The 26027-nt window shown below is 43.6% G+C and overlaps 1 protein-coding gene across 1 annotated transcript in view; it reads left to right on the forward strand.

The window, feature by feature from the left end:
* The first annotated feature begins 24128 nt into the window (after positions 1-24128).
* PAH (phenylalanine hydroxylase) overlaps positions 24129-26027 on the forward strand; it is an 86743-nt gene continuing 84844 nt past the window's right edge. Inside the window, exon 1 of the mRNA XM_075552710.1 lies at positions 24129-24179. Within this exon, the coding sequence (XP_075408825.1) occupies positions 24129-24179 (51 nt within the window). The remainder of the gene's footprint in view (positions 24180-26027) is intronic.

Below are 26027 nucleotides of genomic sequence, written 5' to 3' on the forward strand. Positions count from 1 at the left end.
CGACTTGATGGCAATGGGTTTTTGTGTTTCCTTATTTATTTTCCGGTTTCAGTTTTACATTCCTGGCTGAGTCCCTGAGTCATGCAAATGGTTAAGGCGTTCAGTTCCTAACGGAAAGTTTAGAGGTGTGAGTCCATAGGCACCTAGGAAGAAAGGCTTGGCAATGCACTACTCCTCCCCCCTTCCCGCCCCCGAGATCAGCCATCGAAAACTCTGTGGAGCACAGCTCTGCACCCACACACGCGGTCGCCATGGGTTGGCGTTGACTCCAAGGCAACTGGCCTCCTTTTTGGCATTTATATTCCTGACAAGGAAATAAATTCTGTTTCAGCCAGGAGGTGATGAGAAGAACTGAACCCCTCAAAGGGCACTCTGAAGATCTCTGGCCCTGAACTTTGAGTTAGTGGGCTGGGGGGCGGGGGCCTGCACATCCTCCCTAAACAATGGCTTCCCTATGCAATGGAGTGACAGCACGTGCACCAATATGTCCCCTGCACGGAAACCCAATGCAGCTGCTGTTCCCTGTCTACTTAACTGGAATGCTAAGACGTCGGGGCCGGCAGAGAGGAGAAATGTGATGGAACCAAGAAGTGAGATGGGGATCTTAACCGAATTGGGGCTGAAATATCGTAATTTTGTAATTTTTACAATATTACATGGCTGGGTAGAGGAGTTTCTAGGCTTCCACCAGCGGCCTGGAAAGGGCCCATGTGGGTGCAGGACGTAGCATTTAAGCGTCAGTAACTTCACCATGAGGCCGTCCCAGTGCTTCTTTAGTAGTCTATAGACGCAGGTTGAATGAAAGAAAGGGTGACTCATGCAAGATCAAATTAGTCTAGGACTTACTTGGACATGGAAGAGCTACAAGAGCCGAGGCAATCAATTAAGGACTCTGCTTCTTTCCTCATTTTCAAAATGAGCATAAAAACTCTCACAGATACGCCTGTGAAAATGCCCCGTCAACTGAACAGCAGAATATGTATAGAGAGAGACTGTTTAGAAAGACAGCGCTGAACAGCCAATCTGCTTCTTTGGCTCAGACTAACTACATGGTTCCGTTGGAGCGAGTCCCAGGGAATTCCAGACATGACCACAAGAGAGCAGTGTTGCAGAAGCCATTGACGGGGCCAGGTGTTGGTGGGATCAGTTCACCTGGGGCTGCTAACCGCCCGCAGTTTGAACCCTCCCGTCATTCCACTGGAGAAAGAGGAGCTTTTCTGCTCCTGAAAGATTCCCTGCCAAAGAGGTCCTGTCGATGCCCTCTGAGCGGGCGCAGACTGAGTGGTGGTGAGCTGCTTTGTTTTGCTTTGCTTGCTTGTTGTTTGTTTGTTTGGGGGATTGTGCAATGACCCAGATGTAAATACCTGAATGGCGCAATCGGTTAAAGTCCCCATTATTAAGGGGAAGCTTGGCAGGTCACACCCACCCCAGGCCACCTCAGAAGAAAGATGGAAGGCCGACTTCCTGGTGGTCACAGCCTTGAGGACTGTGGAGTGCAGGTCGACTTTGACTTTGGCTGTGGGGGGTCGTCATGGTAGGGACCGATTTCATTGGGTCCCACAGGGACAGTCCACGTAGGGAAGTCTTCCAGAGGACAGGGTCTCAGGGAGCCAGCGGAAGAGGAAGGAGGCTCGAAAACTCCCAGGGAAGAGGACAAGGGGGTGGGACTTCTGTGCTCCAAGGTGATGTCTGCTCAGTGATGCAGGGTATCTCTGGGGCACAATGTTTCAACGGAGACCAGCATCTTAGAGTGTAATCACCTTTGCTCACTATCACAGCGTCAATGCTGGCTCATAGCGACCTCTTGTGGGCTTCCCCTAAGACTGTAACTGTTTACTGGAGTAGAGAGCCCAGTCTTTCGCCCACAGAATGCTGATGGTTTTGAACTGCTGACCATGCAGATTGCAGCTCAATGCTTAATCAGTACACCACCAGGACGCCATAGATTTTTTCTAACAACAGGGTTGTAACTTATCTCTAATTAGTAGAAGCTGAGTATATAAAGCAGTTAGACTTCTCAGTGGCTACTTATTTGCCGGTTTGGGCCATCTAAACAGTAAGTGGCTGTGTGTTGGTGTTGGCACCTTAGTGTGCCAGAATGAGGACTAACATGTGCCTGACCCAAGCCACAGTATCATCAGTCCCCTCATGTACATGCAAAGGGGCCTTTGGTGGCACAGTGGTTATGAGTTGGGCTGTGAGTTGTAGCCATCAGTTGGTCCTTGGGAGAGACGGGGCTTTCTACTCCTGCGAACAAGTTTGGCCTGGGAAACTTCAGGGAGGTTCTGCTGTGCTCTCTAGAGTCACCACAGTTGGCATTGGTTTGATGGCAGTGTCACTTGATGGAAAGTGAATGTTGGACATTGAATAAGTAAGACGGAAGAAGAATGGAGCAGCCTAGAAGAAACAGCCTAGAATGTTCCTTAGAGGCAAGGGTGGCGAGACTGTCTCATACATTGGACATATTGTCATGAGAGACCAGTCCTGGAGGAGATAATCCTGTTTGGCAAGTCAGAGGGGCAGCGAGGAAGAGGAAGGGCCTCAAGGCTATGGGTTGGCACCAAGGCTGCAACAGTGGGCTCAAGCATAGCAACAATTGTGAGGATGGCATGGGAATGTGCAGTGTCTCGTTCTGTTGTGTTTAAAGTCACTATGACTTGGAGCCGACTGGTGACACTTAATAAGAACAACAAAGAATGGTTAAAAAATACACCCCAAAACCTAGGAATTCAAAAAGGAGAAGTAACTTTTCCAAATGAAGCGAAACACGTATGGCTGGCAGAGGGCCTCACTCCCGTCAAATGACTGCTCTACCTGTGTGGCAGGGCACAAGCCGACGAAACACTGTGCTCTGACTGGAATGCTTGCGTGATGCCAATGGTGAGCACAGCTTGTGGCTAACTGGGAATTTAGTGGAGATTCAAGTCCACCCAGAGGTACCTTGGGAGAAAGCGTGATGCTCTGGCTCTGAAAAATCCGCTATGGGAAACCCTGCACACCTGGGGCCGTCACCAGGAGGAGCCACAATCAATTCAAGGCAACACTTTTTGTTCTCAACAGGGTTTAGCCTGTCGCTCGCTCAGGCAGACAAAGCTGACACAGTGACTGAGACAACCGCTTCTCCAAAGCAAACTGTTCAAGTCACTCTTTGGAGATTGACCGTGTCAGGGTCCCTTCCGTATCACAGGGTTCAAGGTGCCGCGTCGCTGTCGTTCCTTGTTCGGTGCCATCGGATCAGCTCCCGTATCTAACGATCCCGTGTGCAACAGGGCACCTCTCCTCCGGGTCCTGCGCCGTCCTCACAGTGAGTGTTCTGTGCACGTCCGTTGCTGCAGCCACTGTGGTAATCCATCTCGTGAGGGTCTTCCTCTCTGCCATTGACCCGCTCTTTTTACCCAACAGGGTGCCATGTAAGGAGCTAGAAAGCCCTCTCAGGGCCATGATGCCAACATCTCAGGGTTTGCCAAGTTAGGTAGTCACAAAGAAGATGAGGTAAACACAAGGACATGCAAGAGTTCCCCCAAGATCATGTCTCTGCCTCACCAAGACATTTGAGTACCACACGATAGGGTGCATTGTCTGCCTCAGCCATGCTCTTCCTTGAATTATTACTTGATGAGTCATGGTTGACATTACCAAGACTTTGACTTACTGAGGCCTGGGGGGAAGAGGGACAGTGGTCCATGACGGAATCTGTGAGTTTAAACCACCCTTCCCTCCCACAGGAGTCCTGCTGCCTGTTCAGAGCCAGGAAGGAGAGATCCATGGGGAGTTTCCCCAACTCTGTCATGGAGGCCCTCTGGCCTTCTGTCCCACAAGGCCATGTGATCTCAGTTTTCTCACACATAAGCGCAGGGAGGCTAATACAAACTTATTTCATCAGGCAGTGGAAGTGATTACACTAAATAAACAGACAACATACCTCCCCAAACCCACACATCTCACTGTCATCCAGCAGATCCCAACGCAGAGACACCCTATAGGGCAGGGTCAAACGGCCCCTGGGGGTTTCCGAGGCTGTACATCTTTACAGGAGTAGAAAGTCGTGTCTTCCAACCGCAGAGGGACTGGTTGGTTTGAACTGCTGACTGTGTGGTTGCTTGCTCAGCTTGTAACCCACTATGAAATGGAGTCCATCCTTAGGCGTTAACAGCAGCTGCAGAGCTCAGGCTTCTTCCAGAGGGCCTGGGATGGACATGAACAAGCTGAAGGATTTCTCATTTATGTCCACAAAAATACAATATAGCTTTGGACAAAGTTTCCAGCAAAAACAGTGGTCTGTTTCTTGTTTTTTTCTACACCCTAAATGTACACTTAAGTGGAAATGCATCAGGACGGAGCCTCATTCCTAACCCACAATCTAGAGAAAACTCTGAGATGGTTTCCTTTCTTCTGGGCCGTTTGTCTTGTTTGGTAATTGATTAGTCTGCTTGTTTATAGTTGAGTCTCCAATAGAACATGAAATCACTGAGAGGGGCTGCCTTGACTTCCTGCTCGTCAGTTCCTGCAACAGTGCCTAGAGCTTAGCTCCCGACGCTGCACATACTTGTTGAATGACAGCATTCAGCGATCTCACGCTCATGCTGCCGAGAGGGGATGCTCATAGAGTGGCTTTGGTGAATATATATTTATGTTCATTCAGGAAAACGTTGAACACAGAAACTTGATTTAGCAACTGATTTTATTATGACCTAATGCCAAGTCTAAGTTCTGCTACAAATTCCTGGAAGAGCCAGCCTTAAATCATATTTCAATGACATCCATGAGTTCATGCAGCAGTTGCATCTGCTTTGTATGGAGAGAGGTTGATAGGGATCTTCAAATGTCTGTGTGGTCTATGCAGGGAAAATTGTACTAAAGAATATAACATAGAACTGAGATTCTGAAGAAGCTAATGCACTGAGATGATTTTATTGGGTGAAATTTCCTGTTTTTTTCCAATGAGATAATCATGCACGGTTCTCTAAGTTCTGATGGGAAAAAATATAGTTCTCAGGCATATGCATCCATCCCAAATATCATTCACACATTAACTAGATTGTTAGGATCATACTTAGTTATGAGTGGCAGACTATCTAAAATAACAGTGGTGGGTCTTTATTTTTAATTGCTATTTTAAAGTTTATTTTGCTTCTAAGAGAGATTTCAAAAAAAATTTTGAAAAAATTCATTATCTTCGAATTCCATTTTTCCACGAACTTTTGGAAGTCTCCTTGTACACCAGTCTACATTGACACGGCATCTCCTGAAGTTGCGGTGCTTCATGGTGTTAAGAACCAAGCTCCCTCTGTCTTGCTCCATCTCTATGTTTCCTTTAAAAGTAGGACACCCATTCTTCAGTTTACCTCATCATTCAATATGACTGCTCCCACTCCAAGCAATATGTCTCCCATCCCATCCCATCCCATTCCATCCCATCCCATCCCATTCCACCCCATCCCATCCCATCCTATCCTATCCCATTCCACCCCATCCCATTCCACCCCATCCCATCCCATTCCCTCCATGGTTTCCATAAGGAGAACATGGAAGAAAGGTGTACCTTTTTGAAGACCACCTCTGAGATGTTGCATAGACTACTTTTACTTATTGATCAGATACTCTTTATGCTTAGCTGCAAGGGAGGCCGGAAAGTGCAGTGGTTAGCAGGGGAAAGTCTGGGCCTAGTTAGCATGAGGAGCTTCTACCTCCATGCGAGAAAAGAAAGAGAATAAGTTAACTCGGTGCACACACTTTCTTCTTTGTTAGGTGATCAGACAGTCCTAAGCAGTAGCATAAGCACTAGACTGACGTGGTAGCCTTCCATAAACTTGGTGAGTCAGGAAACTCTGAGCACGAGTGAATTTAAATGGCTTAGTCCTCAGGTCACACCAGGCAACTTGAGAGTTAGATTGACAGTAGAGCTCCTTCTTGCCGCAGTTCCATGGCGGGGCTCTGCAGAACGAGCTCCCAGCTGAAGACACTTGCCTGTGCGCCTCTCCACGAATGAGAATAAAAGCAAATCTCAGAAAGAGGAGGGAAACTTTGCTATTTGGAAAATCCTTGGCGATGAAGATGCTCCCTAACTTAATTATTCAGGATAGGAAAAAGCAAGCAAACAAACAAACACCTTCCCTCCGATCTCCAGGGGAAGGTGCCATCTCGAATTCCCAAGGCTCTGTGCTCTGCAACCACCCTTAGAAAGATGGTCCAGGCTAGACAGACTGTCATGGAAAATCGCCCTTTCTAAGTTTTGCATGAATGTGTGAACCTGCTAGATATTTGATGGGATGTCTTCTTTTTTTAATTTTAGAAACGTACCAGTCTAGTTATTATTCCATCATTGGAAATGGAGAATTCAATTGGGGAGGATGCACCCTGTGAAATGCTCTGTCATAGCCGGAAAGGCAAAGAGCTACATTTACATTCAGCCTTCGGAACAGGTTCTAAGAACATGGTTGAGAGACAAATGTAAGAAAGTATGGAATAAGTAGTACATCAACATTTACACCATGAAAAATACATTCACACCCCCCCCTATGCGCACACATTTCTCATACTTTGTTAATTCAAGGCTCAACATCAAACCTACTGGAAGAGTTGCTCTTGGCAAAGAGGATTTGTAATTGGGAATGGAGATGAAAGAGAATGAATAAATAAAACCTAGAGTGGGGCCTTGTAGATTTTGATGACGCATCATAAACCCACAGATTATGATTAACTCAGCCCTCTGGGCTCGATGCTAAATATTAAAGATCTGATAACATGCAGTGATTGGGAAATCCTCAGCCTCCAAATCAATAAATGTTAGCTCGAAGTTTGTTAGGTTTGCAAAAATACACATCCCATGACATGGTGTCAGCTGTGACATGGTCACCGTAGTTTATTGCTCTACAGGTGAATTGTTGAACGGTCCTAGGCTTGCACTAGCTCTCTTCCATTTCCCTAGTGCTCAGCACCACCCTTGTTAGTAATGGGGACACATTCTATTGCATCTACATCAAACAGGAAGATAGTTTACAAATCATCTATAAAAATTCACCTCACCAAAACAACCAAGTCACATTATGTGAGTGCCGGGATGCTCCACGTGGTTAAGTGCTCAGAGGCGAACCTAAATGTTGGAGACTTGAGTCTACTTGGAGGCATCGCAGAAGAAAGTACTGGAAATGTATTTCCCAAACATCAATCACTGAAAGCCATAGGGGACACAGTCCTATCTTGAGTTACATGGGGTTTCCAAGAGTAGGATCCAATATGACAGGATGTGGAACTGTGTTACTTTATTTTTTGTCATCTCCACCATTTGTTGGTCACTTTACCAGACTGTGGTGACCTGCCTGTTGCTGTGATGCCAGGGACGTTGTCATCAATAGTTCAAATACCAGCAGGCTCATCCAAGGCAAACAGATTTCAGCTGAACTTCAACACTCTGAATAAACTAAGAAGGAATGGCCTGTCTCCTTCCAGGGAATTACTCACTGAGAATCTGACTAGGAGCAGAGCATCTGCAGACATAGGCCCGAAGTTGCGCCCTCAGGTTGGAAGACACTGAAGGAACAAGAGAGCAGCACTCTCAGAGTAGAGTCGAGCACATGATGTGGATGGTGTGAAGCTTCGGGAACCTTCATCTGCTGATGAGGCATGACTCAGAATGCAAACAACGACAGCTGGAAACACACATTAATAATCAGAAAGTGGAATGTATGAAGTACGAATCTAGGGGAATTGGAAGCCATCAAAAATGAAATGGAATACATAAAGATTGACATCCAAAGAGCTTGTGGGCTGAAATAGATGGATCTGGACCACTTTGAATCTGAAAGTTGTGTGGTCTACTGTGACAAGAATGAGTAAATTCAAGAGGAATGGCATTGCATTAATTGCCAAAAGAACCCTTCAAAATCTGTCTTGAAGTACCATGCTGTCTGTGATGGATTATTATCTATAGCCCTACAGGGAAGTGCAGTTAGTAAAACTACTGTTCATATCTACATACCAAATACTAAAAATGGTGATGAAGAAATTGCATATTCTACCAACTTTATTTTGAAATTGATCAATGCAATTAAGATGCATTGATCGTTTTATTAGATTGGGTTCCCCAGAGAAACAAAACCAATGACATATATATGTAGATATACATATATATTTGCTTGCATATATGTGTGCTAACACATACACATATATTCACACATACATATATAAGTGAAGAGAGAAATTTGTATCAAGAAATGGCTCACACAATAATAGAAGTGAGTAAGTCCAGTCTGGTTATCCTGGAGGATGACAAACCAGGAAGCAGGAAGACCACAGGCAGATGGATACAGAGGCAGATTAATCCTTGTTTAGCAGGTCAGCAGGCAATATGGTGGGTCATTGGCTCAAATTCAGAGAACTGGAGATTAGTGAGACAGATGCAGGATCCAGACCAAGCAAGAAAGAAGCTACCATTCCCACACAGTCCATCATAGGAATTAGGCCACATCCCCTAGGAAACTTCCTTTCCAAAGTGTCAGGGCTGTGACCTGAGTAATGGAGGGGGGTGCAGTCTACCCTAATCTTCTTGTAACTGCTTGGCTGCTTACAACAGATCCTATTTTGGGATCCATTACATTATGTTGCACAATATTGCGGGGATTACTAGTTTTAACTGCCAAACTACTGCAAATCCTGATACACCTAAGTCGACATAAAACCTAACTCTCCCAATAATTATTGGCGATTGGAATTCAATCACTGGAAATAAAAAGGAAGAAACAGTAGTTGGAAAACATTACTTTGGTTGTCAAAATGAACCCAGAGATCATATAATAGAATTTTTCAAGCTCAGCCAATAATTTCTTCATTGAAAATATCTTTTGTCAGGAACTGAATCGGTGACTGTACACATGGATCTCTCTAGAAAAAAATGTATATAATCTAATTGACAACATATATGGGAAGAGATCACGGAGAAGCTCAATAGCAGCAGACAAAGTGAAGCCAGTGCTGACCGTGGAGCAGACCATCAGCTGCTCATACGTAAGTTCAAGTTGAAGTTGAAGAAAAACAAGAGAAGTCCACAAAAGCTAGTAAGAGTTGAGCATATCCCACAGGCCTTTTGAGAACACTCGAGAGCAGATTTGACCTATCAGACACTAGTGACAGAAGAGCGATGAACTGTGGGATGGCATCAAGAGCATCAGACACGGAAAGACGGGAAAGAAACAAAGGGTCAAAGTGGATGTCAGCGAAGACTCTGAAACTTTCTCTTGGATGTGGAGTAGCGAAAAGGACGGGGAGAAAGGACTAATTAAAAGAGCGGAACAGAAATTTTCAAAGGGCAGCTCGAAAAGGCCGAGTAGAATATTAGAATGACACGCGAGAAGATCTGGCTTGAGAAAGCCCCAAATGAAGAACAACGTGAATGTCTCAAACCGAAAGAAGGGAAAGAAAATAATTCAGACTCTGAGTTACAACACTGAAGAAGTCTATAGGTAAAATCATTAAATTATGCAAGCAGCATCAACAGACAATGGAAAGGATACACAAAGTCATTTACTAAAATGGTTGATACTCTGTCAAATCAAGAAAAAGTCTATGGTCAAGAACTAATGCTGCTGCAGGAAGAAATCCAGGCTGCCCTGGTGGTGTTAGCCAAAAACAAGTCTCCAAGAATTGATGGCGTAGCAATAAAATGTTTCAGCAAATCGATAAAGCACCAGAAGCCAGGAAACTTGGCCAGCTGACTGGAAGAGAACAGAAACTGTATCGATTATAAAGAAAGGTGACCCAACAGGATTTAGAGATTATCAAACACCATAATTCAGATCACATGCAAGTAAATGTTTTTTTTCCTGAAAAATCATTCAACAATGGTTACAGAAGTAGATCAGCAGAGCGCTACCAGAAATTCAAGACTGATTCAGATGTGGATGAGGTGCCAGGGATATCGTTGTTGATATTAGGCGGGTCTTTGCGGAAAGCAGAGCCTGCATAAAAATAGTTGTGTTTTATTGATTATGCAACGCCATTTGATTATGTAGATTGTAACCAATGATGGACAACAGTGAGAAGAATGAGGTCCCCAAATACTTCATTGTATTCAATCAAAATCTGGACAGGGACCAAGAGGCAGTCATTTGTCAAGAACAAGGAAATAGCACCCAATTTAAAACTCAGGAAACGTGTGTGACAGCATTGTATCCCTTCACGATACTTATCCAATCTGTATGCCGAGCAAATGATCTGAAAAGTTGGATACTATGAAGAAGAACATGGCATCAGGATTGGAGGAAGGTTTATTAATCAACTTCCACAAACAGATGACACACCCTTGCTTCCTGAAAGCAAGGACTTGAAGCACTTACTTACAAAAATCAAGGACTGCAGCCTTCTGCATGAATTACAACTGAATATAAGGAACTCACCATGAACTAATATCATGATAAATGGAGAAAAGATTAAAGTCAAGGATTTCATCTTGCTTGGGTCCACAATCAATCTTTATAGAAACAGTCAAGAAATCAAACAATGCATCCCACTGGGTAACTGTCCAGAACAAAAACTCTTTAAAGTATTAAGAGCAAGGATGTCATTGAGGATGAAGATGGACTTGACTCAAACCATGGTGTTTCCTATTGACTCACAAGCATATGAAAGTTGGACAATGAATAAGAAAGACCTAAGAAGAATCGGTGCATTTGAATACTACTGAAAAGTATCATGGACTGCAAGAAGAATAATGACATCTATCTTGGGAGAAGTGCAGCCAGCAGGCTCCTCAGAAGTGAGAATGGCTAGACATCGTCTCAATGTTAGGAGAGACTCGTCTTGGAAAAAGACATCATGCTTGATAAACCAGGTCAGCAAAACAGAGGAAGACCCGAAATCAGGCTCAAACATAACACTTGTGAGGATGGTGAAGATCCAGGTAGTTTTTGTGCTGTTGTACTCAGTGTCACTATGAGTTGGAACTTACTGAACAGCTGTTTAACAACAACATCAACAACCTGCAAACCCAAACCACTGCCCTCAAGTTGATTCTGAATCATAGCGAATCTATTTCATTGAATTTTCAAGGCTGTAGATCTTTCTGAGAGCAAACAACTTTAGCCTTCTGGTGAGTTTACGCACCAACATTGAAGTTATCAGTCCGTTGCCTGTCACCAGTGTCTTATCCCATAGATAAATATCTCTTTCTCTCTCTAATAAAAAGAAGGAAATTGTTTTTTTCTCTGAGGTAGCAGACAGTTCAGTGCGCTCTCTTTTTCAACCTAGATCTGGGGTATTTTAATCTAAGAATGGGATGGATTGATGATTCCATTTTGAATTAGTGTAGAGAGAAAATAGATATGATATCATTTTATAGTGCTGAAAGTCTCTGTGGTCTTCTTTTCAGAAAGGAAAGAAAGGATATTTAAGAGCCAGTGCCCCCGAGTTGGGTGTTACATACTTTGACCTGGGACTTTTATTTAAACACCCATGTTCAGTTTCCTTATCTATAAAAGGGGCATGGGTGTGGTAGTTATATAATCTGGTGTCAATTTGAGAGGATTATGAGTGAAGGGGGGGAGTCTGGCCTGTCAATCAAGATATAACCAATGAGGCCTCTGTGTGGGCATGACCATCTTCTGAGAATTCCTATATTTCCTTCTTGGATGCAGAAGACACTTCTCTCTCTCTGCTCACTCCCTGAGAGACGCTCTACTGACAAGACACATGGTGCTATGCTCTGAGAGCTGGAGAAGCCACATGGACCTACCCTGATTAAACCAGCCCTCTGGATCTGGAGAAGCCATGTAGAGATCCCTGCCAGTGCCGAGATGCTTACAACACCACTGGATCCACAAGACTTTCAACTCAGTGGTCTGTGATCCTCCTGCATTCGGCATCATTGCATGTGTTTCGTGAGTCTGAAGAGGACTTTATGAATTGGTATCAGACATATGAGCTAATGTTGGGCTTATGGATTTGATCTGAACTGGGCTGGGACGTTTTCTCAATATTCAATTGCTCTTGTATATACACCTCTTTCTTACATACACACAGATGTCTCTGAATTTTTTTCTCTAGTCTACCCAGACTAACATAATGGGTAATTCATAGATTTTTGTGAGGAGAGGAAATGAGATCAAGTACAGTCTTCAAAATGTCTGTGGTAATAATGTCTGTGATTACTATATATATCGAGACTAGTCCATAAATTCCTCTTTAGACTCATGCAGCCATGCAATGATGCTGAATGCAGGAAGATCACAGGCCAGTGGGTGAAAAGTCATGGGGATCCAGTGGTGGTGGAAGTATCTCAGCCCTGGTGTGGGTCTCCACATGGCTCCTCCAGTTCCAGGGCTCTGGCTGCTTCAATGTAGTTCCATGTGACTTGTCAGCAGGAAGATGAAACAGAGAGAGTGCCCAGCCTCCAGGGAGGAATACAGGAATTCCAGAATCCTTGGGAGAAGGCCAGGCCCACACGGAATCCTCATGGGCTATGGCCTGATTGGCCGGCTAGACTCCACCCCTTCACAAGTTAACAGGAGATTATGTAAGTGCTATACCATGCATGGGTTTTAAAAATGTTTTGAATCCAAATGAACGCATCCTAACGTGCTATAACATGTCTGAATAGGATCTGGTTTGAGGTCCAAGGAGCGATAAGACGTCCGTTAGAAAAGAGCCTCTCTCAGAACAACATGACTCATGCTAAAATTAAAGCAAGAACAAATATCAAATTTATGATGAAGTGTGAGTGGAAGAATGGTGAAATCATTGATACTTTATAGAAAGTTTATGGGAACAGCAGTTCATTAATGAATAACTCTTTTTAAGAAAGGATAAGATGACGCTGGTGATAAAACTCAAATTGGAATATTGTCTGCACCAATTTTCAAGGGCATATCTTGTTTGTGCCCTAATTGAAGACTGACAACTAATAGCAGAAACAATAGCCACCATCACAGACATCTGAATTGGTCCAGTTTACAGAATTCTGACTGAACAATTAAAGTTAAGCTTTATTCTTGATGGCTTCCAACACTATTGGGCTTCAAACTGTTGGGATCTGCTTAGGATGAGAGTAGAACTTTCTATGGAGATTTAAAACAAGTGGGATAAAGATTCTGAAGCATTTCCTAGAAGAATTTTAACAGGAAAAGAAACATGGCTTTTCCAGTACAATCCTGAAGCCAAATTGCAATCTGGATGATGGTTACCAAGAGGTGGAATTGGTCCAATCAAAACAAAAGGAGACTGGTCTAGGGCAAAGGCCAGAGCAACAGCAGTGTTTTGGGATGTTCAAGGCAATTTTGCTTGTTGACTTTCTGGAGTGGTAAAAAAGAATAACATCTGTTTTTTATGAAAATGTTATTTATGAATGTTATCCACAGCTTAGCAGAAAATCACCCATGGGGACCTTCATCAGAGAGTCCTTCCCCACTAGGGCAATTCTGCTCATGTCTGTCATCTAATAAAGACAACTTTAGGAGCGTTTCAGTGGGAAGTCATTAGATATCCGCCTTATAGTCATGATTTGGCTCCTCGATTCTTTTCTAATCTTAAAAATGCCTTGTTCAATTATAAATGTAAAGAACACTGAATTGACATGGTTAACTTCCTTCTTTAGTGATTGTGATCATTAGTTTTCTTGTGCCAATATGACACCCATAAGAAGATACCGGTAGAGTTTAGCCTGTCAATTAGGTAACAGCTTGATGACTTCATTTGGAGGTGCCACCAAGATAAATGGCTCTCTGGAGGCGGGTGACTGTCTCTTTCTGCTTTCCCCTTCCTGTTGGTGAGCTAAGCTGAGACCTGTTTGAGCCCTGGAGATGGGCGCACCACCAGTGGATCCACAGGACTTTGCACCGACCAGCCTGTGATAGTCTGCATTCTGCATCATCATTGCTTCTTACTGTATGAGTCCGAAGAGGGACTTATGGACCTAGTATTGGACTTATGGACTTGATTTGGACTGGGCTTGGATGTTTTCTTGATATATAATTGTTATTGATATAAAGCTCTTTCTTACACGTATATGAATATACTGAATTTGTTTCCCTTGTCAACCCAGACTAACACATCTAGTCCATTGGGACTGGGGTTCTAGAGAAACAAATCATGAAGATGGGGTGTGGATGCTTGTTTAACTTCTGGTTTATGGTAGTTTTTCTTCATTGGCTAGCTGGAGATCAGATATGTCCATGCAGTTTACTGGGCTGTTTTCTGGAAAGAATATGGGAAGTTAAAGTTGTGATTCTTTCCTTTGGTTGTTGACTTCGGTTATTCCTGTTTGAAATGATAAAAATGAATGTGATTAATGTAAATTTTGAGCTCAGGGGGCAACATTGCTCCTTGAAGTTCTCTTCTGAAACCATGCTGCTTCGTCACAATGGCTGACAGAAGGCCTCACTCTGGCTTGATACAACCAGAGGCCTAAGGCCAAATTTCATATGAATGTGATATTTTAGATGAGAAGGGTTGAATTTGACTGTTTAAGCCTGTGTTTAGCATCTTACTCTACTAGATTTATACTGATTTCTTCTGCCTGTTGTTATGTCATAAAAATGATCATTAGGAAAAATGAAGATAGTTTATAAGCCCATTGCCTTCAATATTAAATTAGAAATTTAGATGGGTGTGGACATGCCCATTTAAATTAAATGGACATTCCTACAAAGAAGGTTCTGAAAATATAAGCCCCACCCAGTGCCTTGAGTTCTCCAGATATTTCCATTTGAAAATAATTGCTGAGAGAGCTGTTGACCCATAGAAGAAAGAATTTTTGAATTTTGAACTAGTGGTTTGCACCTGAAGCTGGAAAATATTTGGAACCATGAAGAAACTCTCCTCTCTAGGACTGAAAGTTAAGAGATCCTGCAGGCAGCCTGAAAAAGCTCACTAGGTTACCACCTGGATCCACTTGAGTGGACTCCGGAGTAAAGCAGCAATAGAGAGATAGGCTTAGTCTAGCCACCGATACCCATGGACCTGGTTCACAGTGACAAGAGTGGGTTGGCTGGTCTGAAGTTCAAAGAATTGTGTGAAACTTGAGCCTATGGCATGACCTAGTCCAAGGGGACTAGGGTTGTGGAGAATTTGTGAAGGGACCCATGGTCAAAGGCAAGATGACCAGTGGGCACCTTGATGAGGCTAAGCAAGGTGACTCACATTGAGTTGACCAGATAGACATAGCATTATTGAATCTGTTAATTGGTACATATTGCTACTGAATTTATGGAAGGTCTCTAATTTGATTTTGCTTATGGATTTGAACTCACAAATTCCAACTGGAATGAAGATTCTCCACATCAAAGAGCATGCTTGTGTTCTCAGAGCACTGGGTTAATACAAGTGGGCAATATAGAAATTAGATACCCCAAATGGGGAGGATAAAGGCATAAAGTGGCTGGCTTATAAAATTTCATGGGTGAGGGGATATTTTGATATGATTATAGTATAGGTGTTCATATTACTGTAATTGTTAGGTATTTTTGTTTTGTTCACTGACAGAATATATTTTAAATAATTTTTATTGGGGGCTCATACTGCTCTTATCACAATCCAACCATCCATCCATCCATCCATCCATCCATCCATCCATCCATCCATCCATTCTGTCAAGCAATTTTGTACATCTGTTGCAATCATCATTTTCAAAACATTTTCTTTATGCTTGAGCTCTTGGTATCAGCTCCTCATATTTCTCCCTCTCTTCTCCTTGAAACCTTGATCGTTTATAAAATGTTAATATTTTTTCATGTCTTATACTCACTGATGATGTCTCCCTTCATCCACTTTTCTGTTGTCTGTCCCCCAGGGAGGGGATTATATGTAGATCATTGTGATAGGTTTCCCCTTTACCCACTACCATCCCCTTTCCCTCCTGGTATGTCTACTCTCAATATTTATCCTGAGGGGTTTATCTGTCCTGGATTCCCTGTGTTTCCAGCTGTTATCTGTATCTGTCATGTACATGCTCTGGTCTAGCTGGTTTTATAAGGTAGAACTGGGATCATGATAGTGAGGGGAGGAAGAACTAGAGGAAAGTTGTATGTTTCATTGGTGCTATACTGCACACTGACTAGCTCATCTCTTTTTGTGACCCTTCTGTAAGGGGATGTCCAGTTATCTACAGATGGGCTTTGGGTCTCCACTCTGCACTCCCCTTCATTCACATTGATATGATTTTTTTGTTTACATAAGGCTGGCAAAGTTTGGCTTGTATGCATTTCAGTTTTATTGTGTTAAGCACAAATTTTACTTTATTATGTCGTTTAAAATTTATATATAGCTAAAGAATTGTGTATAAGTGCCAAGTTGGCAAGTAGTGGACTGTGATCGGTTTTATGTGCCAACATGGCACCTGAAAAAAGATATGGGTAGATTTTAACCTGTCAATCAGGTTACAGCTTGATGACCTTTTTTGGAGGTGTCACCATGATAAAAGACTCTCTGGAGGTGAGTCAATATCTCTATCTGCTTTGCCCTTCCTGTTGGGGGGTTATTGTGGCACCCGCTCAAGCCCTGGAGATACGACCACCACCACTGGATCCACAAGACTTTGCACCCACCAGCCTGTGATAATCTTACATTCTGCATCATAGCTTGTGACTGCATGAGTCTGAAGGGGGGACTTATGGAGTAGTATTGGACTTTTGGACTTGATCTGGACTGAACTGGGATGCTTTCTTGATATATAATTACTTCTTAATATAAAGCTCTTTCTTACCCATATTTGAGTGTCACTGAATTTGTTTCTCTAGTCAACCCAGCCTAATATAGTGATAGATTAAATGATTGGTACCATTGCATACAAAAGTATTTTGAGAGCTTATGTTGAGAAATAAAGTTTATATTTTGTATTTCTTTTGAGTTCATTCCCCCAAGTTTATATTTTTTATTTCTTTTGAGTTCAAGTCCCCTTGTACGTGGAGAACTTGGAATAGCGTGTAACACATTATGCATGTGTATAGGAAGCTATTGCTGTTTGTGTTTATTTATTGCATGCCTTTGTATTGTCACCGTCATTCCTCTCCTAGTTCACCAGCTACTCTGAGGAAAACTAATTTTTGGTCTACCACTTTAGAAAAATACTGGACTCAGATAAGGGTAAAGCTGTCTGTCTGGTGGGTGGAATTCAAGGTCTCGGGTTTCTACATTCAGTAACAATGAGCTTCTGATTACCATGTTGTTGCTGTTGTGCAGTGCGACCAGTTGGCTTGGCCTCATTTCACCCCTAGGAACAACAGAACTACACACTATCTGGGCCTGCACCCTCCTTGCAGTTGTTATGCAAGAGCCCATTGTTGCAGTTACTGTATCAATGCATCTTGTTGAGGGTCTTTTAGTTTTTCACTGGTCCTCTTAGTTTACTAAGCATGGTGTGTGTGTGTGTGTTTACAAGCATCGGATCTCTCCTGATAACATACTGAATACATGAGATGGAAAGTTTCTCCACCGTCTATAGAAAATATTAATCAGAACACTGGCACTCCTTTTGGATAAAAATGATACCATAACTCTCAATGTATTTTCAGCAGCTCATAAGAAGCCTGGTACACTATAGTATTTAATGAAATCTACAAAACAATTCTTCTAATCTGCATCTTAGAGACAAGGAAAACACCACCATAAAGTGCCATTAAGTTACTTGACCAGAGGCACAAGCTAGTCAGGAGTGAAACCAGGAGTTAATCTATTCATTTTAAATCTATTAATTTAAATCCATTCATCAAAATCTGAGGGGTGTGTGTGTGTGTGTGTGTGTGTGTGTGTGTGTGTGTGTGTGTGTAAGCTGGACCATGAGGAGTAATGGGAGGGGAGGGGTGGATATCTAGCAACCTGTACTATTGGCTTGTTTTTCTTCCAGTCCACTACCCACTTCTGGGCAAATATTAGGCAGGCACTCAAGGCCTTGAGGTCCCGGGCTAGTGCAAACAGTTGGCTTCACCCACTGACTGAATGCTTGGCAGCTGGAAGCCACTCAGCAGCTTTGTAAGAGAGAGGACACTGAAAATCCCTTCTTAAGCAGTTTTAGGGTACAACAGAGATCCTATCTCAAAATAATTTAAAGGGAACATTTATTAAGTCTTCAAAAGACAAAGACACAGATATGTCATCCTGATGAGGGAGCAACCAACACGAGTTTAAAACGGCATCCAAAGCCTCGTTGAGACACCAGGCTGGGAAAAGGAAATTAACCCAAAACCATGATTGTTGGCAGAGCAATGCATCACAATTACAGGTGGGACCACAGAAACAAAAGTAAAAACTGGACCATGATTGGGACATGCACATCATCAAATAGAAGGGCTTACAAGATTGGTCCAGGGCCTTCTGATCAAGGAAGTCAGGGTGAGACTGATAGGGCATGCCTCATGACTATGCAACTCCCTGTACCATCTCCAGGAGACCTGGTGGCATAGTGGTTACAAGTTGGACCACTAACTACAAAGTCAGCAGTTCAAAACCACTAGCCAGCTCTGCAATAGCAAGATGGGGTTTTCTGCTTCCATAAAGAGTTTCTGAATCTCACAGGGGCAGTTCTACCCTATCCTATAGGGCTGGTCTGAGTCTGCTGCATGACTCAGTGGCATTACATTTGGTTTGGCTTTTGGTACCTTCCCTTGTAATGACATGCCTAGGCACACTCCTAAGAGAGGCTGGGGCTAACTGGAGGCAATCCTCTCTTCCAGGCATTCTGCCTGAGGACAAGACTGTCTACTTGGTTAAGGCTCAGAAAGTCACGGATTGCTTAATTTATGGGGTGTGGGCCTGCGGGGGCTCTGCAAACAGATTTTCATAGCCTTTTGCAAACCAGGATACTCAGAATTTAAACTCTAATCCAAAACACAGTTCTACTCTGTAATGTCAGGTGGTCATAAGTACGAATCCACTTAAAGGCAACTTTTTTTTTTTTAGGTCAAGACCTTGATACCTTTGTTTTTTCATAGTCTTTTAAAATCACTGGCCTTGCAAGGTTGTTTTATATTCTGTTTTTCCAGATGGAAACTCATTGTCCTCATCTGAAAACGAGGTTGCCAGCACCCTTTCTTTCTACTTGTGGATCTAAGTGAAATGAAATTCTTGGCAACCTTGATCTTTTCTTCTTTCTTCAGGGTGTTGTGGAAGAGGGATGCGCACGAATAGTGCAACAGTGAGACATTGAGGGGATGGCCATAGGGGCGTTGTCGTAAAGTGTGGATGAGCTGTCAAGTGTGATTGAAGTTGTCAGGCGTTTTATTTTTATTTGGATCCATAATCAAAACCCGTGGAAGCCGCAGGCTGGAAATCAAACAACTTATAATATTGGGCAAATCTGCTACAAAAGATCTCTTTTTGATGTCCCCAAGCAAGGGCATTACCTTGAGCACTAACATGGGCCTGACTCAAGGCATGATATTTTCAATGGCCTCATAAGCATATGAAAGATGGACAGTGCATAAGAAACAATGAAGAAGAATTGATCTCTTTGAATTTTGGTGTTGGTGAAGAATATTAAATATAACATGGGCTGCCAGAAGAACAACTCCATCTGTGTTGTGAGAAGGACAGCCAGAATGTTCTACAAGTAAGAATGGCAGGATTTCATCTCACATATGGTTGTCATGTCATCAGGAGGGTGTAGTCCCTGGAAAAGGAGGGCATCACGCTTGGAAAAGCAGATCATTGAAAAAGAGGAAGATCATCATTGAAACAGACTGATGCAGTGGGCACAGTAGTGAATTCAAACACAGAAATCATTGTGAGGATGGGGCAGGACTGGGAAATGTCTTGCTCTGTTGCACTTAGGGTCTTGCTATGAGTTGAAACTGACTTGATGACACTCAATAGCAACAGTAACTTAAAAATGTTTTTATGGTGAGTCAGGGGAAAGTTTATAGAGTATATTACCAGTTTTATACTAAAAAACTCATATACACTTTGTTTCAACTCATCACGGTGATGTCCTCAATTGTACCATCCACTGCTCTGCTTTCTCCCTGTGTTTCCTGTTTCTGTTCCCCCTCCTTTCCTAACTTTCTGAACTTTGTCCTTGGGTAAATGATGAGCCTCTGATCTCACCAAACCAAACTCACTGCCATCAAGTCAATGCTGACTTGTATTGACCTTAGAGGTCAGGGTAGAACTGCCCCTGTGAGTTTCCTAAACTTGAACTGTTACAAGGAGTAGAAAGCCCTGTGTTTTCCCCTCAGAGTGGCTGGTGGTTTTCAACTGCTGACTTTGCAGATCACAGTCCAACACATAACCACTGTGCAGCCAGGGCTCTTGATATGATTGATTATTCTAGAACAAAGTGGGTTTCAGTCCTGACCCGAAAGGACACAGAGGGCCATAATCTCAGAGGTCCCCCACCCTCTCTCTGACTAAGAAGACTGATCTTTTTTATAATTCGGAGTTTTGGTCCACATTTTATCCCACTCTATCTAGGGCCTTATATTAGATCCTCTTTTCAGAGCACTTGGAGCTGGCTGCCTGCCACCAACCAGCTCTTCAGGTCTCAGGCTTGTAGAGGCTGGTGGTTGTGTGGCCCATCAGTTCATTGGACAAGTAATTTCCTTATGTTGTTCAATGTCCGCCATGCTTCTTAGCTCCAGGTGGGGAGAGGTAAATGACCACCCCTTAAGTGCCTGTGCTTGAGCTTTCAAAACCCCAGTTACTACTCACCCAAGTGGATGCAGAATACTTTCTTTGTGAACTGTGGTGTGCCAACTGCTCCCTTGAGAACCTCAAGACTATGATTCTGATCCCCCAGAGCCAATGACTCATTCACCCAAGGGATTTGGATATGTCTATTTTCCTCCAGCCACATTAATGGGACATTTACAACAAAGATAAATACACATAATTATCCTCTGTGAAATATATACAGTAGGTGTGTGTGAGTGTGTGTGTAGGGATTACTTCTACCCTTACACAGCTGCTCAGTCTGTATGTCTGTCTAATAGTTTATCATTATTGCAAGATAGTGAATACAAGTGAGGTAGTTAGTTTATTGTGCCTACCTGGCTGATAAACACATGTGGGATTAATTGAAGGGCGGAGAGATAAATGGCTCAGCAAGCCTTGCCTTTTTTGTCTCTTGCTCTTTGATCATCGGACCAGTGTGCAGCTGCCTTGCTTGTTCTTTGCCTCAATTTGCAAGTTACACTACCCGTGGGACACCTAACCCGTGGACTGTGTCACTGTAATTTGAGGTTCCTTCAAGACCTGCTTTGCCACATCATTGGAATTTACATCTCTTGAGCTGGGAACTGCTGGACCCTGTCATCTGGCTGACTGTTGGTGACCTGCCTTGCTGTTTTCTGCCTGTGCCTGGATAGCCTGAATTGCTCTACAGAGGGCTACCTGGTGACCCTCAAGACTTGAAGGACTTCCAGTGTCTCACAGGAGTGAGTTGCACTGAGCCATTTGTACTGCTTTAGAACTTAATGAATGTTTATTTCTTATGTTATATATCTATCTGTATAAATATATATAAAATTATTAGCATTCTGGTTTTGTTTCTCTAGAGAACCCTGTCTAACACAACAAGAATATTTGCCTCCATTGTCTTTCACTCTTTCAAATTTCCCAATGTCTTGCCCTATCTCCACCTTTTACTTGTTTGCCTACTTCTGTCTAATTGAATATCTTCTGCTTTATTCAAGTTAACATCTTACTACCTGTGAATCACCGTATATACTCGTGTATAAGCCAAGTTTTTCAGCACAAAAAATGTGCTGAAAAACTGGGCTTCTGCTTATACACGGGTCAGTGGTACCCCAGCATGGTGTAGCATCTCGCGGGTGATTGCCATTCCTCCGCTGTTCATTCAAAGCCCCGCTGACACTGCAGGGCTTTGAATGTTTGTTTACTCACATCTAACCAATCAGAGCCATCCTAAGACGTGGATGGCTCCAATCTGCAGAAGCACCTGTAGTGATTCACTTACGCTGGCAGCTGAAATGGTAAGGATGTGTCTGTGGCTGCGCTCCATCTCTCCTCTCTGGTCTCTGTGTTAATTCACATCCTTCATTTCCCACCTTGGGCTTATACTTGAGTCAATCAGTTTTTCTGGCTTCCCAGGTAATAAGTAGGTACCTCGGCTTATACTCGGGTCAGCTTATATTCGATTATATACTGTACTTTCCCTCCCATCCCTCAAAACCAAACTAAAGTTACTGCCATCAAGTCAGTGCTGATGCTTAGTGATGCCCTGAGGATTTCCAAGACTGGGATTTCTACCATGGAGCAGCTGGTGGTCTCAAACTGCCAGCCAAGTGACTCACAGCCCAATGCATAACCACTACACTACAGGGGTTCCTGTCTCTAGTCATTGCTATTGTCTAATGTTTTGTAGCATTCCATTGTACATATTACCAAATGTTTATTGCCCCATTCTTCCACCACGGGCCTTGAGGTTGCTTCCATCTTTTTGGTATTGAGGAGAATGCTGAGATGAACATGGGTGTGCCTTAACCTATTCATGCTGAAGCTTGTATTTCTTGAAAATATATACCAAATAGTTGAGCCCTTGACCCAGTGGCAACCCACTGGCCCGAAAACCTCAGGGTTGGCAGTTCGAAACCACCAGCTGCACCAGATGAGTCTTTTTACTCCTGTCAACAGTTATAGTCTTGGACACCCACAGGGCCAGTTCTACCCTGTCTTTTTGTTCACTGTGGGTTGGCATCGACTCAATGGCTGTGAGCATTTTTGGAGAGGGATTTCTGGGTCATATGTCATTTCTATTGTCAACCATTTGAGTAAGTGCCATATGATCTTCCCCAGTGGTTATACTGTTTCACAGCTCCACCAGCCATGCATGAAGGCTCCACAGCCTTTGGGCCCTCACCAGCATTTGTTGTTTTATTTTCCTTTTTATAGACTTTGTTCTTGGTGCTTTGGTGAGGTGGTATGTCGCTGTGGTTTTTGATTTGCATCTCTGAGATGGCTCATGATTGTGAGCATGTTTGTTGGCTGCCCGAGTGTCTTCTTTGGTGAATTGTCTATTCATGGTCCCTGTCCATTTTCTAATTGGACTGCTTGTCATTTTCTCATTGAGGTACAGCAACGGATTTTTTTCATTTTACAAGGTTTTCTTTTCTTTCTTTTTTTAAAAAATCATTTTATTGGGGACTCATACAACTCTTATCACAATCCATACATACATAAATTATGTAAAGCACATTTTTCCACCCATTGCCCTCATCATTCTCAAAACATTTGCTTTTCGCTTTGGCTCTTGGAATCAGCCTCATTTTCAATTTCCCCTCCCCCTCCCTCATGAACCCTTGATAATTTATAAATTATTATTTTGTCATATCTTGCACAGTCTAACGTCTCCCTTCATCCACTTCTGCTGTCCGTCCCCTATGGAGGAGGCTATATGTAAATCCTTGTAATCAGTTCCCCCTTTACACCCCCCCTCCTCTATCCTCCCCCCTCCTCCTCTATCCTCCCCCCTCCTCCATCCTCTCACTGTTGGTCCGGTTTGGTTTCTGATTCTTCCACTCACTGAGAGTTTAGGTGGCAAGAACTGTTCTAAATGTTTATTGCCTTGCCTCAGGTACCAAATTGTTAAAACAACCCAGCACAGTGACTCTGCCATTCTCCGTTGTTAAACTAGCCCAAGGCCACATGACCGGCTTCCCATACAATTGCTCTCCCCTTTCCTGGCTCTTTAGTTGCTGTGCTCAGCATTCACCAATGTCACCTGTGACATTTTTAAAGTCAAAGTTCAGAAAGACAGTTTGTTTAGTGAACAGAAGGACAATAAAAAAGAAAAGAGAAATTGAATTTTGATTCTGTTTCTATAGGGAGGAGGAGAGGTTGCTTATAATTTACTTATAATTATTATCACCAAATTATGCCAGTTGAGTCCTAGAAGTGCCAAACCTGTCTATTGCAGAAAAAAAATGATGCCGGTGTGCTCACCGCAGGCTTGCAGTCGTGAGTCACTTGCTCCCCTTGGGCACCCCAGAGGGTGTGGTCAGAGGAGGACACAGCTGCCATTCACCCGCCCACCAGAGGGGGCGTTCCAGGGCGTGTGTACATCTGCAGCAGGAAACACTCTGGAAACCTCTCTTCGCCTTCTTAAATCCAGGTTCAAAACCTCAGCACCACCTGCTATTTGCCAACCTTCTGAGGACTGATCCTAGAACCGGAACCCTCACCGGGGAGCCAGCATGTCAGCAGTGGTCCGAGGCTTGGGCAGGAAACTCTCTGACTTCGGCCAGGTGAGCTCACCGCTTGGGGAGGGAGCTTGACCCGAGGGCAAAAAGGTCTGCCGAATGTTGGTGTTCTCAAATTCCGTCAACTCACCAAGAAGTCTGAACTCATTTGAAGATGATGAAATATTCAGGAAGTCGGCAGATAATATATGCGATATGGTAGAAATGCCATATGACCCGGCAATCCCGAACCACGGTTTCCAAGCTGTCTTGTAAGTCTTTCAGGGGGAAAGGGCACTGAGTTTAGGAGTCAGGGATTTGACTTCTGGAGTATCCATGAAGTAGCTGTTTCTGCGGACAAGACATTGCCTCTCTGTTACCCATCATCTCTTCTGAAACCCATGGAGATGGTTCTTAATGATTTGAAGTGGGGATGGAAGTTCAACTCGATCTGATCTTTCAGTATTTGCAAAAAGACGCTCATTCAGGTAGTGAAGTGGCAACATTGTGAGAAACTGTATATTACTTGAAAGAACGCTGGTGGTGGAATAGTTAAGAACTTGGCTGCTAACCAAAAGGTCTGTAGTTGGCAGCCACCAGTGGCTCCGTGCAAGTATGCTTCTTCCATCGAGATGACAGCCTTGGAGACTCTGTATGGCAATGACTCTGCCCTTTATGTTTCCAGTGAGAGGACAACACTGGAGAGTAGCGATGGTTTCTTTGTTGTTGTTGTTTTTATATGCTCCTTTCACCTTTGGAAAAAATCAAGCTGGAAGATTACCAGGGGAGTGAATTAAACTAATCTGAGGGGAATTGAGAACATATTAGCCCCGTGGGATACAAAGTTATTGGAACCTGGAAGGTGAGAGAATCCCACACATGCTCAAGCCCCGGGTGTATTCACTCCTTCGGGATTTGTTGTTCATTTCTCTGTATTGAAATTTGGAGGATAATTTGGCTGCTATCCTCACCCAACCCCTGGAATTGCCCTCCTGGGCTCAGATTGAGATTCACAGCTCATATTCCTGCGGTGCACTGCGTCTGCGGTCCTGTGAATGGTTGGTGAGCACTTCTGCAGAGGAAAGGGAGAGGCTGGTGAGGAAGGGGCTCTTGATCTGAAAGGTACACTATCCAAAGAGACTGCCGAATTTCGGACTGACTTTAAATTTGAGCATCTTGAGAGACAGGTGTCCTTTGAAAATGGTAGGCAGGTGTTTGGGAGGCAGTAGAATTTAGTGTCCAAAAGGAACCACACCGAAGGCAGACCTGTAAAATGGACACGGCGTAGCTGCAAAGGGACTGAATGATCTTTACTATTCTTTCCAGCTTTCACATCCTGCCCCAAATGAAATCCCACACTTTATGCCTACCTGAAGCTCCCCATCCAGATGGATGGCAAACACGGACAGAAGGCAGAGAGTGGGAAGGACCCGTGGTGTACTGAGGGCGTATGCTATGTTAGACGCTTCACACAGAGGATGTGGTCAGCAGCCCTACGGAAGCGTGGCTCAGTCCTTCATCCAGCAAACATGTGCCGAGCACCTGCTAAGAGCCAGGCACATCTGAGAATTCTGTGATGCAAACCACACAGTCTCAGGGAGGAGATAGATGTTAATCAAATGGACATGCGATTTCAGGTACAGATACATGTTGTGAAGGAAAATAGAGCAAGGTCAGGCGATAGAAGATGAAAGGAACTTGGAAATCCCAAGTAAGCAGGATGAGGTCAACAGTCAAGGACAGATCTGACTCCAATACCTGCCCTTGCTTTTTCCCTTAGTGGCTGCCTCCTGTAGATAAATGCTGGAATACAGTGAGGTACACTGTGCCCTTGGCAGGCTGTCTTGTCTTACACAGCAGAATTGTGTTTGTGCTATTGCACATAGCAATATGCACCTCCTACCCCGGCCCCCT

This window comes from Tenrec ecaudatus, chromosome 6 (genome assembly GCF_050624435.1).
Source record: "Tenrec ecaudatus isolate mTenEca1 chromosome 6, mTenEca1.hap1, whole genome shotgun sequence".
Lineage (NCBI taxonomy): Eukaryota > Metazoa > Chordata > Mammalia > Afrosoricida > Tenrecidae > Tenrec > Tenrec ecaudatus.